Below are 20,218 nucleotides of genomic sequence, written 5' to 3'. Positions count from 1 at the left end.
GTCTGCCCAGGACAAGAAGGCTCTGCAGAGCGTAGTGCGTTCGGCCGAACACACTATGGGAACTTCACTCGCCCCCCTGCAGGAACTATACATCAGGAGGTGCAACTCCAGAGCCAACAATATCATGGGAGACCCCTTCCACCCCTGCAACGGACTGTTCCAGCTGCTACGATCAGGCAAAACAAAGTCAATAGCAGCTCATGGGTGGGACAATGGCGCAGCCTTACAATGCCAGAGACCTCGGAATCCTGAATACGGAGTCCTGTCTGTACAGAGTTTGTACGTTCTCCCTATGATTGAGTAGGTTTTCCCCGGGCGCTCCTGTTTCCTCCCACACTCCAAAGATGTGCAGATTTGTCGGATAATTGGCTTCTGTAAATTGTAAATTGTCCCTAGTGTGTAGGACAGTGTTAGTGTATAGGATGATGGATCGTGGTTGACTTAGTGGGCCAAAGGGGCTGTTTCCATGCTGTGATAGGCCAGGCAATGTCTGCCACTTTCTGCAGCCTCCATCATTCCTGGACGTTCAAGTTACTGAGCTAGGCCATGATGCAGGTAGTCTATAATCTTTCTACCATACACTTGTACAGGTCTGATAGAATGTTCAGGGACTTTGATCAGCTTCCTTTGTGATTGCTTCAGTGTTCTGGACCCAGAGCAGATATTCCAATATATGCACACCCAAGATCTTAAAGCTGTTGACTCTCCACCGCCATCCGATCAATGAAGACAGCTTCATGGATTCCCGACTTTTCCTTCCTGAAGTAAACTTTCAGTTCTTTGGTCTTGTTCATGTTAGAAGCAAGATTGTTGATTCAGTCAGATTATCAATCTCTCCCCAGTACTCTGACATTGTTACCTATTTATTCGTCCAATAATTTGGGGCAAATTTAATGATGACGTAGAGGTGTGTCTGGCCACATGGATGCGCAGGGATTTCTTTAGTCAGATGGAGGTGAATCTGTGGAATTCATTGCCACAGACAGCTGTGGAGGCCAAGACGTGGGATATTTTTAAAGCAGAGATTGATAGGTGCTGTTCAGCATCTCATATTTCACTTGGGCAGCTTATAACCCAGCGGTATGAATATTGATTTCTCTAACTTCAAGTAATCCTTGCATTCCCTCTCTCTCCATCTCTCCCCCACCAAGTTGTTGTACAAGGTTCGAAGTCGGCTTCCTGAGTCTGATTGTCTGGAACTTGTGTTCACCTAGCGGACAGCTAACTGGCCTGTTTCCTTTATCATCGTCACTTTTTTGCATACCTTTCATTCATTTGTTCTATATCGCTCTACAGTGGCTTGCAAAAGTATTCATACCCCTTGAACTTTTCCACATTTTGTCACGTTACAACCACAAACGTAAATGTATTTTATTGGGATTTTATGTGATAGACCAACACAAAGTGGTGCATAATTGTGAAGTGGAAGGAAAATGATACGTGGTTTTCAAATATTTTTACAAATAAAAAACTGAAAAGTGTGGCGTGCAAAAGTATTCAGCCCCCCTGAGTCAATACTTTGTAGAACCACCTTTCGCTGCAATTACAGCTGCAAGTCTTTTGGGGTATGTCTCTACCAGCTTTGCACATCTAGAGACTGAAATTTTTGCCCACTTCTTTGCATCAAGCTCAGCAAGTCAGATATGAGAGCGTCTGAACAGCAATTTTCAAGTCTTGCCAGAGATTCTCAATCTTTAGGTCTGGACTTTGACTGGGCCATTCTAACACATAGCTCAAACCATCCATTGTCAGATTGGTCCTGCTGAGAAGGTGAACCTCCACCCCAGTCTCAAGTCTTTTGCAGACAGCAATTTTGAAGTTGCCCTGTGCCTCCATCCATCTTCCCATCAACTCTGCCAGCTTCCCTGTCCCTGCTGAAGAAAAGCATCCCCACAGCATGATGCTGCCATTACCATGTTTCACAGTGGGGATGGTGTGTTCAGGGTGATGTGCAGTGTTAGTTTTCCACCACACGTAGTGTTTTGCATTTAGGCCAAAAACTTCAATTTTGGTCTCATCTGATCAGAGCACCTGTTTGTGTCCCCCACATGGCTTCTGGCTAACAAACCTTCTGAGGCCTTTTTTCAACAACGGCTTTCTTCTTGCCATTCTTATAAAGGCCTGAGATAATAGTTGTCCTGTGGACAGATTCTCCCACCTGAGCTGTGGATCTCTGCAGCTCCTCCTTGGCTGCGTCTCTGATCTATGCTCTCCTTGCCCGGCCTGTCAGTTTAGGTGGATGGCTATGTCTTGGTAGGTTTGCAGTTGTGCCATACTCTTTCCATTTTCAGATGATGGATTGAACAGTGCTCCGTGAGATGTTCAAAGCTTGGGATATTATTTTATAACCTAACCCTGCTTTAAACTTCTCCACAACTTTATCCCTGACCTGTCTGGTGTGTTCAGATGCTGTTTGTTCACTAATTTCTCTAACAAACCTCTGAGGCCTTCACAGAACAGTGAATTTATACTGTATTAGAAAAACAAGTGGACTCTATTTATGTAGGTGACTTTTGAAGGCAATTGGTTGCACAATTTTCCAATAGAGTAAGGTACTGATTACTTTTGCACGCCACACTTTTCAGGTTTTAATTTGTGAAAAAATTTGAAAACCATGGAAAATTTTCCTTCCACTTCAAGCGCCACTTTGTGTTGGTCTATCACATAAAATCCCAATTGTTTGTGGTTTGTAACGTGACAAAATGTTCATATCACAAGCCACTGTATATCACCGTCTATATCTTTTGTTTCTCTTTTCCCTGACTCTCAGTTTGAAGAAGGGTCTCAACCTGATATGTCACCTATTCTGTTTCTCCAGAAATGCTGTCTGACCCGCTGAGTTACTCCAGCTTTTTGTGTCTATCTTCGGTTTAAACCAGCATCTGCACTTCCTTCCTACACAATGTATCTGTCTATATAATGTATCACCTAATCCAACCAACACATCTGTCTAACTAAATACAACTTCAATATATCCGTCAAATCCCTGCAGTATGAATACTTTGCTGAATCAACGTTTACCAGGCAGGCAATATCCTCATTGCGCTTCCTCTGAATGCTTTCTGTTCTGCACCTTCAGCCCACAGGCGATATTTCATGTCTGTACCTGAAAAGTGAAAATCCAAGTCTATAACTCCTTGGCAACTTAAATGCACAACATTTAGCCCCAAATCAATGTTAACACTTGCACTGGTGACCAGGGATTTACTGATACAAAATGTTGCAGTTTGATTCAACTCAAATCTGCACAGTGGTAGAGTTGCTGCCTTACAGTGTTAAAGCCCCTGTCCCACTTAGGCAATTGTTTTTGCGACTACAGGCGATTAGACTGTCACTACATGGTCACCAGAGTGTCGCTTGTATGGTCGTGAGTCGACTCTTCAAGTCGCCTAAAGAGTCGTAACGTTGCTGGATTTTGAAATGTTCAAAAATCTTCGGCGACTGTGTGCTTGTCGCAGCTTGAATTCTCCTGTCGTAGATGATGTCGCCGGATGTCGCCAGGGTGAGGCAGGTTGTCGGCAGTTGTTGTTGGTTGTCGCGGGGTGCTGACTTTGGTGAATTCCATTGGCGACTACCTACATCAACTGGCGACAGGTACCGGCGACTGAATTGTCTTCAGTTGTCGCCGACAGGGTGATAGCTTGTCGCGGGTGGATGTAGGTTGACTTTGGTTGTCGCCTGTGTGGTCGTAGGTTGTCGTAGGTGTGGTCGTAGGTGGACGTCCTCATAGGGTCGCTGGTTGTTGGTAGCTTGATGATGACTAGGTGGTAGGTTGTCGTTGCTTGTCGTGGGGGGGGGGGGGGGGGTTCCAATAGCCGCTTTTTCAGCGACCTGCTACGACTGTGACAGTCGCCGAAAAAATCGTCTAAGTGGGACGGGCCATTTAGAGACCTGGGTTTGATCCTGACTACGGTGCTGTCTGCATGGAGTTTGTACGTTCTCCTTGTGACCGCGTGGATTTTCCCCGTGCTCCAGTTTCCTCCCACACTCCAAAGACATACAGGTTTGTAGTTGAGTTAATTGAGTTCGGTAAGAAGTGTAAATTGTCACTAGTGTGTAAGTTAGTGCTAGTGGAAGCGGTGATCGCTGGCCGTCACAGACCCTTTGGGCCGAAAGGACTGTTTCCGCACTGTGTCTCCAAACTAACCTAAACTATCCAGTGTGACAACAGCAACAAGTCAAGAAAATAGGAAATTCCAAATGAGCATTGTGAACAAGGTGTAATCTCATCGGGTTATTAACTGAAACAGGCGTTTTGGCCCATTGAGTCCATGGCGACCATCAATCATTTATTAGGTCAAATCCCATTTTATTCTCGCCACATTCCCTTATCCCCCACCCACCCCTCTCCCCCAGATTCAACCACTCACCTAAACACCAGGGGTCAATCTACAAACCTGCACATGTCTGGGGTGTGGGAGGAAACCGGAGCACCTGGAGGAAACCCACAAGGTCACAGTGAGAACATGTGAACACCACACAGACAGCACCCAAGTTCATTGTGGACCCAGGTCTCTGGCGATGTGAGACAGCAGCTCTAACAGCTGCATCCCCATGCAGGTTGGTGTTTTCTTAATGTTTTCAGCTTATGAAGGCAGACATCACAGCATGGAAATCTCTCGAGAGATATCCCTCCACTTCTGTTCGAAGCTCATACATTCCACTGATGATTCATCCTTGGCTCCTTCTACATGTTTCAAGAGCAATTCAATAAAGTGTCTCTATCCTCATATCCTTCCATGATATTCTTGAACAGAAAAAGTCTTTGTTAAAACATTAAACTGGCTTTGCTGCAAATCTTCAGGGATAAAGGCTAAAGCTTTCTCGGTTCTGTTCACCACATTGGAGAGTTGTGACATCACATTTCTGTCTGCCAGCTGTACTTTCACAATGCGAGGGAGGATAAACTATTAACTATTTGGGGAGCTACATTCGATAGGGATGGTTTAGAGGTTTATTCCAAAGATGTGCATGTTTGTAGGTTAATTCTCTTCGGTAAAATGCAAAACTGGGATAACAAAGATCTAGTGTGAACGGGTGATCGCTGGTCGGCGTGGACTCAGTGGGCGAAAGGGCCTATTATCACACTGTATCCTCGGAAACCGAAGCACCCGGAGAAAACCCTACACGGTCACAGGGAGAACATACAAACTCCATACAGCATACAGACAGCACTCGTGGTCAGGATTGAACCCAGGTCTCTGGCGCTGTAAGGCAGCAACTCTACTGCTGAACCACTGTACCTTCTTGTTTTAAAGATGAATAAAAATGACTGCAAAGTTATTGAACGGTATTAAAAATCTAATTGCTTCATTGTTGACCTTTGAAGAAGGAAGTGTTCTGTTCTCGGAGTAAGATTGTTATGTGCTTCCAGCCCAAGGTTTTGCCTTTTGCTGTCTTGCAACTTGGCAATCGAACCAGTACAGAGCTACCAGCAATGATCACGTGTCTCACAAATGAATTGTTACCAGCTCTACGTCCTGCCTTGAAGTGACAGCTCAGATCAGCTTGAGCGGTGCTAAATGAAGTGGGTGGCAACTTAAAGCCTGCAGCTATGATTATTAACTACATTCATTAGCTCATGAGTACAAATAGCTTTGAAAAGAATTAGGGGATGTTACCCCATAGACAAAAGAGAATAAAATGAAACTGTCACTCATTCTTCTTGAGTATTTTCTTCAGTGTCTCATATGGTGGTTGATCCATTATATGCCCTGGAAATAGTTGGAGTGATTCTTTGCTACTCTGATGCGCGGGTGGGGGAGAGTTTCCAGACATATTGTAAATGAATAGTTAGTTCATGAGTGGTGTGTTATGTCTATGTCATCTGTTTCAATGCTGTACAAAATGCAGATCATTTTTAAGGGAATGTTTAAATATGCAAAGATTTCATTTTGCGTGGAAGATACATACAGCACAAAGTGTGGGCAGCACAGTGACTCAGCAGTAGAATTGCTGCCTCACAGCGCCATGGACCCAGGTTCAATCCTGACAACGAGTGCTGCCTTACGGAGTTTGTACGTTCTCCCTGTGACCGCATGGTTGTTTCCACCGCATGGTTGTTTACAGGTTCTCCGGTTTCCTCTCACACTCCAAAGATTTACAGGTTTGTCGTATGTAAATTGTCCACATTGTGTAGGATAGTGCCAGTGTACAGGGTGAACACTGGTCGGCACAGACTCGGTGGGTCGAAGGGCCTGTTTCCACGCTGTATCTCTGAAGTCTAAAGAGTGCCACATTATTGGAAATCATTATGGCAATAAGCTGTGTTCAATGATTTGTTGCATCCATTGATCAAAACTATTGGTAGATTGTTAAAATACTTCCACGTCATATTATTTGTGGGTTCTTTGTAAATCTAAGCATTTATATCAGCATTATTTTGATCTTCATAACTAATTTGGAAACCATAAGGCAACTTTGGCAATCATATTCATTACTTTAAACCCCATGATGATTCCAGTGACTTTACACATAGAGAACACTCCGGGTCCCGCAGTCTCCGCACCGGGCCGCTGCCCCAGCTCCAGGCCGATGCTCCAGCTCCAGGTCGCCGCCCCAGCTCCGGGTCCTGCAGTCTCCGCACCGGGACGCTGCCCCAGCTCCAGGCCGCTGCCCCAGCTCCAGGTCCCGCAGTCCCGCACCGCATGAGAACCAGGTCCCGCAGTCTCCGCTATCACAAATTGAATCCCATCGCTGCAAGATCAAAGCAAAAGTTTATAAATACATTTGAATTAGAAAATAAACCAATTTCAAATTTTCAATAGGGTCACCCTGAAAAATATTTTAAAATCCTCAAGATCGACAATATAAAGTGTTTTATTTTGCATGTGATTTCAGTTATGGATGTAAGTGAATATTGTTATCTCAGTTGTTCCAAGATAGATTACGTAACTAGTGGAAGTATTTTTCTGTTGTTTCTGTTGTTAGGAAGAAAAAATCTATGAATAGTGCACTCCAGTCAAACGCAAATTACCACATGCAATGCACCACAAAAAGGAATAAACAATAATGCTGGAAGAACTCAGCAAGTCAGTATCTGTGGAGAGAAACGTGATAATGTTTTGGTTCTGCGACCCTTCTTTAGATGTGGAGGGTTGATTGTCAGTTCTCAAAGCTGTACTAGGGGGGTGGAGGAGGAGTGAGGTTTAGTTTAGTTAAGACATACATTGAGATTGTGATTTAGGCCTACTGAGACAACGCCAACCTTCGATCACCCGTTCACACTAGTTCGTTATTATCCTACATTCACTTCCACTCTAGGGGGCAATTTAAAGAGACTACTTAACCTACAGACCTGTACATCTTTGGGGCATGAAGAAAACTATGCGGTCATAGGGAGAACATACAAACACCTCACAGAAAGCACCCAAGGTCAGGATCGAACCCGGGTCTTTGGTGCTGTGAGACTGTACTGTACAAAGTTGTGCCACTCTGCCGCCCCTTTGTGGGTATATGAACATGGTTTCAGACAGATCAGGTGATTAGGAGCATGTACTAACAGTTAACATGACTATAGATTTGGAGGGATATGGACCAAAGGTGGGACTAGCGTAGCTGGGACATGTTGGCCGGTGTGGGCAAGTTGGCCCGAAGGCCCTGTTTCCACACTGTATCACTCTATGACTCTATCTTAAAGAAATGCAGTGAGAAAGTGACATAGGTAAGATAATGATAAATGATGAGTGACCATTCATCTTAAGTTGGAAAAACCATTATAAGTGTTGTTCATCCTGGTTGCATTGGCAATGGAGGAAGCCACAGACCGACCGACAGAGCAGAATAGGCAAAAAGTACACAAAATGTTGGAGTTACTCAGCGGATCAGGCAGCATCTCTGGAGAACATGGATAGGCGTCGTTTCAGGTCGGGAACCTTCTTTAGACCTGAAATGTCACCTATCCATGTTCACCAGAGATGCTGCCTGACCGCCGAGTTACTCGAGCACTTTGTGTCTATTTTTGTAAACCTGCATCTGCAGTTCCTTGTTTCTACATCAGCTCAGAGAAGGAGTGGTAATCAGCCACTTCAATTTACCTCAATCGTCTACTTTTCAATCCCTTCCACTCTCTCCCCCATCCTAACCCAATGCATAAAGGGTGGCATGGTGGCACAGCGGTAGAGCTGCTGACTTACACCAGAGACCCAGGTTCGATCTTGATTACAGGTGGTGTTTGTATGGAGTTTGTACGTTATCACCGTGCATGGGTTTTCCCCGGTTTTCTCTCACACTCCAAAGACGTACAGGTCTGTAGGTTAATTGACTTGGTATAATTGTAAATTATGTGCTTGCGTGTCAGGGTCGCTGGTCAGCGTGGACTCGGTGAACCGAAGGACCTGTGTCTCTAAACTAAACTAAACTAACATTAATGGGTTTCTCTATCTACAGATGCTGCACAACTGGCTGGGTCCTTCCATCATTTCTGTTTTGGTTTCACATTCCAGCATCTGCAGTTTGATTTGTCTTTTAAAAAAAGACTTGCATTCAAAATCAAGTGTGGTGTTGTGTACCACTTATAATCGAAAATAGTGAAATTTTAAAACCTTTTCTCTCAATTCCTCTTTTGAAGATGGATCATGGAATGCTGATTCACCCAAAGTACTGAGACTAAGTGATCTGCCAGTCAAAACCATCCTGGTCATGGAAGATACAATCTGGACTGCTTCTGGGGGACTGGTTTTCATAATCAGCACCCTGACTCACACAGTGGAGGTAAATGTAAAACATTTTTAATTTTATGATGATTAAATCTTTGCACAAATGTTATATTTGTGAATGGCATTGTGTCAGCACGGTGGCGCAGCGGTAACGCTGCTGCTTTAGGGTGCTAGAGACCCGGGTTCGATCCTGACTATGGGTGCTGTCTGTGTAGAGTTTGTGCGTTCTTCCTGTGACAGTGTGGGTTTTCTCCGGGTGCTCCGGTTTCCCCCACACCCCAAATAAGTGCCGGTTTGTAGGTTAATTGGCTTTGTAAGTTGTAAATTGTCCCTAGTGTGTAGGATGGTGCAAATGTATGGGGTGATCGCTGGTCGGCGTGAACTCTGTGGGCCGAAGGACTTATTTCCATGGTGTATGTCTAAAGTCTAACCTCCAAATAGACTAGAAACTATATAAACTCTATATAGACCGAGTTCATGATCTAGTGTACGGGGTGATAGTGCTGGTCACCCCGGTACACCAGCACTATCTGACACTATAGGGACAATTTACAATTTACAGAAGCTGATTAATCTACAACCTGCATGTCTTTGGAGTGTTGGACAAAACCGGAGCACCCGGAGAAAACCCATGGGGAGAATGTACAAACTCTTATAGACAGCACCCGTAGTCAGTGTCGATGACATGCAAAACAGACCAAATGGCCACTACACCGGGGTCTCTGGCACTGTAAGGCAGCAACTCTACCACTGCACCACTGTGCCGTCCCAAAGGTTTATTTATGCTGTTTTGATTGAACACCCATTTAGCACAATTCTCATCATATCTCTCGATATTTTCTGTTACACCTAATTGTTGTTTAAACATCCTGTCAGTGGGTTGTCATGGTCTGTGTTAATTTAGTTTAGTTTAGAGATACATCGTGGAAACAGACCCTCCAGCCCACCAACACTTCGCTGACCAGTGTTCACTCTGTACACTAGCTCCATCCTACACACTAGGGACAATTTACAGAAGACAATTAACCTACAAACCTACTCATCTTTGGAATGTGGGAGGAAACCAGAGCACCCGGAGAAAACCCACGCGGTCACAGGGAGATCGTACAAACTCCGTACTGGCAGCACCCGTAGTCAGGATGGAACCTAGGTGTCTGGCGCTGTAACTCTAGGTGTCAGCAACTCTACCACTGAGCCACTGTGCTACCCGTTGTAGTGTTTAATAGCCTGATGGTTGTAGGGAAGCTGCTCCTGAACCTGGATGTTACATTTTTCAGGGTTGGTAAATCATTGTGGAGATCTCTCTTTGTAATACATTGCACTTTGTGTGGCACCCGGCAGAACAGCTTGTGTTCTCATGGTAAAGTTGGCAGCCATCCCAGCCAATACCATCATCTCTCATTGTTTGTGGGAATCACACTGAGCTCTTCTGGAGGCAGCCTGGAGCAACCACATGGTCCCTTGTGCTCTCTAACGTCCTGTTCTTTGCTGCAAACTTCCTGAGCTCGTCACTCCATCAGTATGCTCAGCTGCTTACTATTGAGGTTCCTTTGGATTCCAGGTGTCCTAATGCTCCAGAGATGATGTCTAGAATTACTTAATGTCCCTGACCATCAAAAAAAAATAAAGAATATACCTAAATTCAACTTCAAAAACATTTTTTTTTTTAAACTGATGATACTATATGATATGTGACAACCTTAAACAAATGTATAAGAAGGAACTGCAGATGCTGGAATAATCGAATGTAGACAAAAATGCTGGAGAAACTCAGCGGGTGAGGCGGTATCTATGGAGCGAAGGAAAGGGTCTCGACCCGAAACGTTGCCTATTTCCTACGCTCCATAGATGCTGCCTCACCCGCTGAGTTTCTCCAGCATTTTTGTCTACCTTAAACAAATGTAAATGTTTATTAATTTTGCTTTCAGAATATGCTATGATATGCTGGCCATCACATTTTGTTTATAGCTTGGCACAGTCGAAGTTGAAGTTTAATTTATTGTCACGTGTACTGAGGTCCAGTGAAAAAGCTTTTGTTACGTGCTATCCAGTCAGTGGAAAGTCTACACATGATTACAATCGAGCCATGCACAGTGCACAGATACAGGATAATGGGGACAGTAATTACCTGCTAGGACCATGCTATATTTCAGTAATCTCTTATTATTTTAAGTTGTTAATATTTTTAAAGATATCAATCTAATTAGAACAGAACAGTTCAGGAACACAATGAATTCTAGTTGAACTCTGTGAAATCTGAAAGTTGGTCTCTAGACTTTATTTTTAACGCGTTGGAAATTCCTGATTTTATAAGCATACGTTCTAGGAGCAGAGTTAGGCCATTCGGCCTGTCAAGTCTACTCTGTCATTTATGGTTTCAAGGCTGATCTATCTTTCCCTCTCAACCCAATTCTCCAGCCTTCTCCCCATAACCCTTGACACCCTTTACTAATCCAGAATCTGTCAATCTCCACCTTAAAAATATCCATTGACTTGGCCGCTACAGCTGAATCACATTTTGCTCAATACCACTGAAATAAAACTGAAGTACAGGGTCTCCCCTGACATGGATGTCTGAGTGGTAATCCTGAACACATGGGTGAAAACTCAGGAGAGCATTCCTGAGAAAGCAAGATGGGAATCTAACATCAGCCAACACAGATAGAACGTGAACTGGGATTTCTTTACACGACCACCACACTACTCTCCAGCTCAGTCTGAAGAAGCGTTCACACCCAAAACGGGTTGGACAGGCTAGATGCAGGAAGATTGTTCCCGATGTTGGGGAAGTCCAGAACAAGGGGTCACAGTTTAAGGATAATGGGGAAATCTTTTAGGACTGAGATGAGAAAAACATTTTTCCACAGAGAGTGGTGAATCTCTGGAATTCTCTGCCATAGAATGTAGTTGAGGCCAGTTCATTGGCTATATTTAAGAGGGAGTTAGATGTGGCCCTTGTGGCTAAAGGGATCAGGGGGTATGGAGAGAAAGCAGGTACAGGATACTGAGTTGGATGATCAGCCATGATCATATTGAATGGCGGTGCAGGCTCGAAGGGCCGAATGACCCACTCCTGCACCTATTTTCTATGTTTCTATGTCACCTATCCATGTTCTCCAGAGATGCTGGGTGTGATTAGCTAAAAGCCCTGTCCCACGGTGCGAGTTCATTCCAAGAGCTCTCCCGAGTTTAAAAAAAATCAAACTGGTGGTGAGCACGGAGAATGAACGTAGCAGGTACGTTGGAGCTCGGGGACGTCTCTTAGCGCTAACGGCAGGTACTCGTGAAGACTCGCTAACGGCAGGTAAGCACTGGAAGACTCGTGCAGATTTTTCAACATGATGAAAAATGTCCACGAAAGCCACGAGTACCGACAGTGGCCATTACGGTAAATCTCCGAGTTGCTTCCTTGTGCCAGCAACCCGGCCAGTAATCCTGACTACGGGTGCTGTTTGCACGGAGCTTGTACATTCTCTTTGTTACCGCATGGGTTCTCTCCGGGTGCTCCAGTTTCCTCCCATATTCCAGACGTACAGGTTTGTAGGTTAATTGGCTTCAGTAAGGATTGTTAATTGTCCTTAGTATGCAGGATAATGCAAGTGTATGGGGATCGCTGGTTGTCACAGATTTGGTGGGCTGAAGGGCCTATTTCCTCGCTGCATTTCTAACCTAAACCAAACTAAACACCATTTTACATCTATCACTTGCCAGGCTTTCCTGCTCCCCACTTCTCCTTCAGTTTTCTCCTCTCCCACAACTATCAATCTGAAGAAGGGACCCGAACCGGAAAGTCAACTATCCATGTTCTCCAGAGATGCTGATTGACCCACTGAGTTACTCCAGCACTTTGTGCCCTATTTTGCAGTCTAATGCTCACCCATTTAATTGAAATAAATTTGTACGTACAAGTCCATGCTTGAATGTACCCTGGTAACCATGGAGATGTCATGCTGTTTTACTTCTGCTGACTTGAAAGAAGAATGTCTCTGTTTGCTTGCCCAGTCAGGTGATGTTGTGTAATCCATCACTTCATCGGGCACTGGTTCGTGTTAGATAATGTTGTTCAGCCCTGCTCATAATACTGAAAATGTTTTAAGCTCAGTACATTGAGGTGCTTCGGGTTTGAAATTGGAGTAGTAAGTTACTGCTAGGTCAATAACAAAGGCATTATAATAGACAATAGACAATAGGTGCAGGAGTAGGCCATTCGGCCCTTTGAGCCAGCACCACCATTCAATGTGATCATGGCAGGTCATCCACAATCAGTACTCCGTTCCTGCCTTCTCCCCATATGCCCTGACTCTGCTATCTTTAAGAGCCCTATCTAGCTCTCTTGAAAGTATCCAGAGAACCGGCCTCCATCGCCCTCTCAGGCAGATAATTCCACAGACTCACAACTCTCTGTGTGAAAAAGTGTTTCCTCATCTCTGTTCTAAATGGCTTACCTCTTATTCTTAAACTGTGGCCCCTGGTTCTGGACTCCCCCAACATCGGAAACATGTTTCCTGCCTCTAGCGTGTCCAAACCCTTAATAATCTTATGTTTCAATAAGATCCCCTCTCAGCCTAAATTCCAGAGTATACTAGCCCAGCCGCTCCATTCTCTCAGCATATGACAATCCCACCATCGTGGGAATTAACCTTGTGAACATACGCTGCACTCTCTCAATAGCAAGAATTTCCTTCCTCAAATTTGAAGACCAAAACTGCACACAATACTCCAGGTGTGGTCTCACCAGGGCCCTGTACAACTGCAGAAGGATCGCTTTGCTCCTATACTCCTCTTGTTATGAAGGCAACATGCCATTCGCTTTCTTCACTGCCTGCTGTACCTGCATGCTTACTTTCATTGACTGATGAACAAGGACCCCCAGATCCCATTGTACTTCCCCAACTGTAATTGCTGGTTAATACACAATTACAGTTGACACCAACTTGAAACCATTTAGATAGTAATCTGCCTTCCTGTTTTTGCTACCAAAGTGGATAACCTTACATTTATTCACATTAAATTGCATCTGCCATGCATCCGCCCACTCCCCCAACCTGTCCCAGTCACCCTGCATTCTCATAGCATCCTCCTCCCAGTTCACACTGCCACCCAGCTTTGTGTCATCTGCAAATTTGCTAATGTTACTTTGATAATACTTTGCTAATGCTAAAGTTGGTAATAAGTATTATAAAATGAGAAAAGTCTAAAATAGTTGTTCTTTGCCCAAATCATTTGGAGCAGGAGGTTCTTCACCTCTTGAGTCTGTTCCACCATTTGGTAAATTCGGTTGATAGGATTGTAACCCCAACTTGCAGCACAGTGGTGCAACGGTAGAGTTGCTGCCTTACAGCGCCAGAGACCCGGGTTCGGTCCTAACGTACTAACTGTAAGGAGTTTGAAAGTTCTCCCTGTGACCGCGTGGATTTTCTCCAGGAGCACCGGTTTCCTTCCACACTCCAAAGACGTGCAGGTTTGTAGGTTAATAAGCTTTTGCAGATTGTCTCCGTATGTAAGATAGAACTATTGTACGGGTGATCATTGGTCGACATGGACTTGGTGTCCAAAGAGCCTGTTACCACGCTGTATCTCTAAACTAAACTAAACTAAACTGCAGATTCCCACTTACTCCAGGGAATGCAGGGGTTACTTGAAATTAGAGAAATCAACATTCATATCTGGTCAAGCAAAATATAAGGTGCCTTTCCTCCAATTTGCATGTGCCCTCACTCTGACAATGGAGGAGGCCTAGGGTTCTGTGTCCAGGACATTTAGCAAAAGTAGGCGAGAGGGGAGAGAGGTGTAGTAGTCTTGATAATTAAAGATGTGATAAAAGGCAAATGTGTGAAAGGATTCTCGTCCAAGGGCAGTATCAGTAGAGGTGCAGGTACTAAACGAAGGACAAGAAACACAGTTGACATTGGTTTACAGTGAATGTTCCTTCCACTCTGCCCTCACACCTATCCTACCTTTCAGTCGACAGCAGCCTGTGGCTTGTTGAGTGGGTCTCCAGCCCTCCCCACTCTCCTAGCCTGCATTGTCCAAACATTCCTTTTCCGCAGGTTCGTGGCATCCTCATGGCCAAGACGATTTGAGCTGAGCAGTGTGGCAGAGTGATAAGGTAACTTGGGCAGGCTGGAACAAGGGAGTGCATCCACAAAACTCTATTGACATTCCCTTCCCAGATGCTGCCTGGTCCGCTGAGTTCCTCCAGCACTTTGCATTTTGCCAAAGTCTCACCCCGGCTCTGCCAAATAAAGCCTTGTTTTAACGGACCTCGCGAGAATGGATTTTGATTATAGCAGACGGACCTACCGACGGCTGCCCACGCCACCCCCGGCTCGGGTCCCAACTCGAATTGTCACCTGCCCATGTTCTCCAGAGATGCTGCCTGACCCTCTGAGTTACTCCAGCACTTTGTTTCCTTTTGTGTATTAAACAGCAATTGTTTGTTTCTACTACTTACACAGTGATTATCCTTTACTCAGTTATAGCGGACAGTCATCAACAACGGACCCCTATGGTCTGTTATAACGAAGGTTTACTGTGTCATACGTTTCACAATTCAGCATTTGATGACATTTATAACCGAAGCTACAAATGTAAAGACTTTATTCACTTAAAATCATCACCATTAAAAATTTACTGACTCTGTCCCAAACTTCTCGATAGCAGAAATTCAAAAGTGTTTAATTGTCATAAGCATCATGACCAAACATAAAAGTTCAAGCTGAAGTACATACAAGTCCATAGTAGCTCGGTACTGAGGTAGGTTTGAGGTTAGGGTTGTGCAGGGTGATAAAAGAGTCTGGTGGCTGGTTTGAAGAAGCTGATCTTGTACTTGGAAGTAATGATTCTCAGGCTCCTTTAAATACGAGGTGTGTAAGAACGCAGGCTAATTATTTTCTATGGACTGGAATGAGGCAGCAGCAAAGTTTAGTTTAGCTTAGAGATTCGGCATGGAAACAGGCCCTTCGGCACACTGTCCACACCGACCGGCGATCAGTGTCAATTAACACTATCCTACACACACTAGGGACAATTTTACATTTACACCAAGTCAATTAACCTACAAACTTTTGGAATGTGGGAGGAAACCGAAGATCTTGGAAAAAACCCACACAGGTCACTGGGAGAACGTACAAACACCGTACAGACAAGCACCCGTAGTCAGGATCGAACCGGGGTCTCTGGCGCTATAAGGCAGTAGCTCTACCGGTATGCCACCGTGTCGCTAATGAATAGAATGATTTGAATAAATAAAGAGCAAAAAGGTAGAAAGGAAGAAGCTTGATGAAGATTGAGCCAGGATGATGAGGTTAAAGCATCACATGATCTTGCAGGAAGGTGGGTAACGGAATTAGTAATACAATACCACAAAGTGCTGGGGTGTCTCATCAGGTCAGACAGCCTCTGCGGAAGAAATGGACAGGTGACTTTTCAGATCTGGACTCTTCTTCAGACTCAGGGAATTGATTGCATTTAGAGAAGACTGCCAGGCAACAATGAAGAAAGTAGCAATGATCTTAATCACAAAGAAAGCCAGTTTTATTTCTGATTTTCAGCAGTATTTAGACTGCTTATGGAGATTATGTTAATGGTGGTTATGTGGCAATGCCTCGCAGCCACAAATTAGCCAAGTATTGCTTTCATTTCAGGAGCAGAGAACTGGACAGTGATGAGTGATTGACTTTATTTCGTATGGGGATAGGAAGTGCCAGTGGCGTGGTGCGGGGCAGGAACGAGGGAAGTGAGAAGGAGGCACACGAGACTGCAGATGCTGGTATCTTGAGCAAAAAAACAGATGCAGGAACTCAGTGGGTCTGGCAGCATCAGAAGAGAGAAATGGAGAGGCAATATTTTGGATAGGATCCATTCTCCAAACTCTTGGAGTAGAGCTCCTGGATGTAGCTGGTAGGAAGAGACGGAGGGAAAGGGTGGAGCAAGAGCTGGCAAGTGACCATCAGGCAAGACGTACAGAAGAGTGAAAACGCAAACCCCCGGATTCAGGGACAGTTTCTGCCCAGCTGTTATTAGGCTACTGGATCAACCTATCACCAAGCAGAAAGCAGTCCTGACCTACTATCCACCTCATTGGAGACCGACGGACTATCTTTATCAGACTTTAATCAGACTTTACTGAACTTTATTTTGCACTGAATGTTATTCCCTTTATACTGTATCTGTACACTCTGGATGGCTTGAATGTAATCATGTGTAGTCTTTTTGCTGGCTGGACAGACAGCACGCAACAAAAATGTTTTTCACTGTACATCGGTACACATGACAATAATAAACGAAACCAAAGTGATAGATGGAGAGGTTTATGGCACGAGTTCAATGGGGGTGAGAAGGGTGAAGATAGTGATCAAGGCATGAGGTAAGGAAGGCAAACGAGTTAGAATGGTGGAATCTGATAATGAATGAGGGTGGGGAGTTAAATGTAGAACAAGAGGGAAGATTGGTGTGTAGAGGTAAATGAGTGGTGGGGAGGGAAATAAGACATGGGATCTGGATGAGGGAGGGTTGGGAGATAAGAGCACCGAGAAGGTAGAGGAAGGGAAAGGAACTGGGTGATAGAGGTCAGGAGAGTGCAAAGAGGCGACGGCCGCAATGGGCCTTTGTGGCCTGCTTCAGCTGGGATTTTGTAAACGGCGCCAAAAACCTGCCGACTCTTGCACAGTGGCCTGTGTTTCTATACATATTATACTTAATCTGGGATTGTACTTTATGTATGGTAATAATTGTACCGAACTGTATGCAAAAACAGAATTTCAATGTACCTCGCTACACGTGATATTAAAGAAGCATTGAAAGTTTGCACAGATGATGGGGGAGAAGCTGGGTAGATGGGAAGGTGACATATATCTGAAATTGGAGAATTCCATATTCATGTCGTTGGGTTGGAGTAATTAATTAACAACTTCTCTTTTTAGAAGCAAGGAAAGGGAATCCCGAGGTCATGTTTTTCTTCACTCCTTACAATGCTGTGTACGACAGTGATTGCACCTTCTACTGAAGTGTGGATGGCTGTTGGCTCGCTAGGAGCTCATCTGCCCTTTGACAGGTCTTGTTTTTGGTCCTGCTGGGGGTCCACAGCCCCCTCCCCCCCCCCTCACCTGGCGAACCATGGAGACTATCTGACCATGGAGCAGGTAGCATGGGGTTACATGGTACCCGTGGCGGGGGGAACTCCCTGACCTGAACCCCAGCGGAATCGGAGGCACTGCTCCTCCAGCCTGCATGTGGCCTCACACTACCAGTGGAGGAGGCAGGGCCCCAGGTGGGTTGGCATGGGAAGGGGAATGAAAGTGGCTTGCAGCTGGTCCTGCCAGAAGGAGTGCGATTGTTTGGTGAAGATGTCTGTGTCTTTTTCCTGTTGCAGTGGTATCTTCTGGAGGTTGACCACCTCAGCAGTTTACAGCATTCTGCCACTTAGGGGAGGCACAGTGGCACAGCGGTAGAATTACTGCCTCACAACGCCAGAGACCCGGTTTGATCCTAACTACGGGTGCTATGTGTATAGAGTTTGTATGTTCTCCCTGCGACTGCGTGGGTTTGCTCCGGGTGCTCCAGCTTCCTCCCTTGCTCCAAAGGCGTGCAGGTTAATTGGCTTCTGTAAATTGCAAATTGACTCTAGTGTGTAGGATAGTGTTAATGCACAGGATGATCGATGGTCGGCGAGCCCTCTGTGGGGAAAAAGGGCCTGTTTCCAAACTCTATCTCTAGTCTATAGTCACTCATTCACTTCAGACGAAGGGTTTTTGATTGATGGTTTTCCCCGGGAAATAAATGGTTAGGATAGGACAGTATTAGTGAACTGGAGTCTGTGATTAACTGGATAATATTGTCGCTAGGATGATTTTGCCAGACAGACCACTAGCACAAAATTGCTTGCAGATGTATATGTGAGATAACTGCTTGATTCAACAGAGGTCTGGACTTCTGTCTCCAATATGATTCTGGCAATGCTGAATGAAGTGCTTGAACTAATTATGGTCGAGTCTCAAGCCAAGCCACGAATACTTTGCGAGACTGATAGATCACAAATCTCTACTTCACCGTTTTACAAGCTCAAGAGAAAAAGCAATGAGCACACTTGCGAACAGTTCAGGAAGTTGAGAGAAGTTTCGCCAAGACTTCAGACATTTGCTTGGGTATGCTATGAGATCATTTCAGTGTTCCGAAGGATATCCCCATTGCTTTGTTTCCTGTTCCAACTACATTATCAGGCAGAGAGAGACCATCCCCAAGGTGCTTAACTGAAGCTTCTGGGACAGGGAATTAGTTTTAAGGAGCATTTGGAAGGAGGAAAGAGAGGTGGAGAGGTATGGGAGAATTTCAGGTCAGGGCTTTGGATTTGAAGGCACAGCCACCAACGACTGCAAGAGTGAAGTTGGATGTTCGGAGATACAAATAACTGCAAATGCTGGTTTACAAAAAGGGCATGAAGTGCTGGAGTAACTCAGGGCCAGATTACATCTATGGAGAACATGGATAGGTGAAGCATTGGGTCAGAACCATTCTTCAGTCTGAAGAAGGGTCCCGACCTGAAACGTCACCTATCAGCATTCTCCAGAGATGTTGCTGGACCCACTGAGTTACTCGAGCACGTGGATTGTTCAAGACACCAGAACTGGAGAGTGTTGCATTTATGTCAAGGATTGTAAGGCTGGAGGGGATGAACACTCTTTAATCTCCTCATATCTTTTCACCAAGGTGTTTGCCACCACTTCTGTCATCTCTTCTATGGGTACCATAACTTCTTTGTTTGACTTGGATATTTTATTTGTAAATGAAAGAACTGTGACTGCATGGGTTTCTTCCCGGTGCTTCGGATTCCTCCCACACTTTAAAGACGTGCAGGTTTCTAGGTTAATTGGCTTCTGTAAATTGTCCCTAGTGTGTGGGATAGAACTAGTGTACGGGTGATGGCTGGTCGGTGGGGACTCGGTGAACCGAAGAGACAGTTTCCACGCTGTATCTCTAATTTAAGCTAAACCTGTAATTTTTGTCCCTTCCAGCAACAGTTCGAGGCTCATCAGGAAGAAGGGATGGTGATCTCACATATGGCTGTGGCTGGTGTTGGAGTCTGGATCGCCTTCAGCTCCGGATCTGCCCTGCGTCTGTTTCACACAGAGACCCTCGAACATCTTCAGGATATCAACATTGCAACTCCCATTCATAACATGATACCAGGTAAATGGCTAATCCACACAAGGTCAGATGGTTCTTCAACAAACTAGGTCAATAATATTTCAATCTTTTAACGTGTTAAATATTTCTATGAATTTTAGATGTCTCATGCCATTTGCATTGCTTAAGCCTAATTCTACAAATATCTGCCTCCTAGGCTATGATTTTTTCAAAGCAAAGAAATGATCTGTGGTCATTAGTAACAGACCTGTATAAGTGGATTTACTACATATGCAACCCCATCTGGTTCCACCTATTAATGACCAGGCTTTGTCCTGCTCCCATCTCTCTTTTCTAGTCTTCTCCCCCCCACACTGAAGAAGTCAGTCTTAAGATGGGTCCCGGCCCAAAATGGACTTTGGACTTTAGAGATACAA

At 44.8% G+C, this 20,218-nt stretch overlaps 1 protein-coding gene across 1 annotated transcript in view; it reads left to right on the top strand.

Annotated features, from left to right (window-relative positions):
- The window catches only part of arhgef10 (Rho guanine nucleotide exchange factor (GEF) 10), a 269,667-nt gene that overhangs the window by 237,012 nt on the left and 12,437 nt on the right, over nucleotides 1-20,218 (top strand). The window contains 2 exon segments of the mRNA XM_055636192.1: nucleotides 8,570-8,712; nucleotides 19,670-19,844. Coding sequence (XP_055492167.1) covers nucleotides 8,570-8,712; nucleotides 19,670-19,844 — 318 coding nt within the window.

Source organism: Leucoraja erinacea, chromosome 5 (assembly GCF_028641065.1).
Source record: "Leucoraja erinacea ecotype New England chromosome 5, Leri_hhj_1, whole genome shotgun sequence".
NCBI classification, from domain to species: domain Eukaryota; kingdom Metazoa; phylum Chordata; class Chondrichthyes; order Rajiformes; family Rajidae; genus Leucoraja; species Leucoraja erinaceus.
Note: the sequence above shows the minus strand (reverse complement) of the source record. Positions and strands in the feature narration are given on the sequence as shown.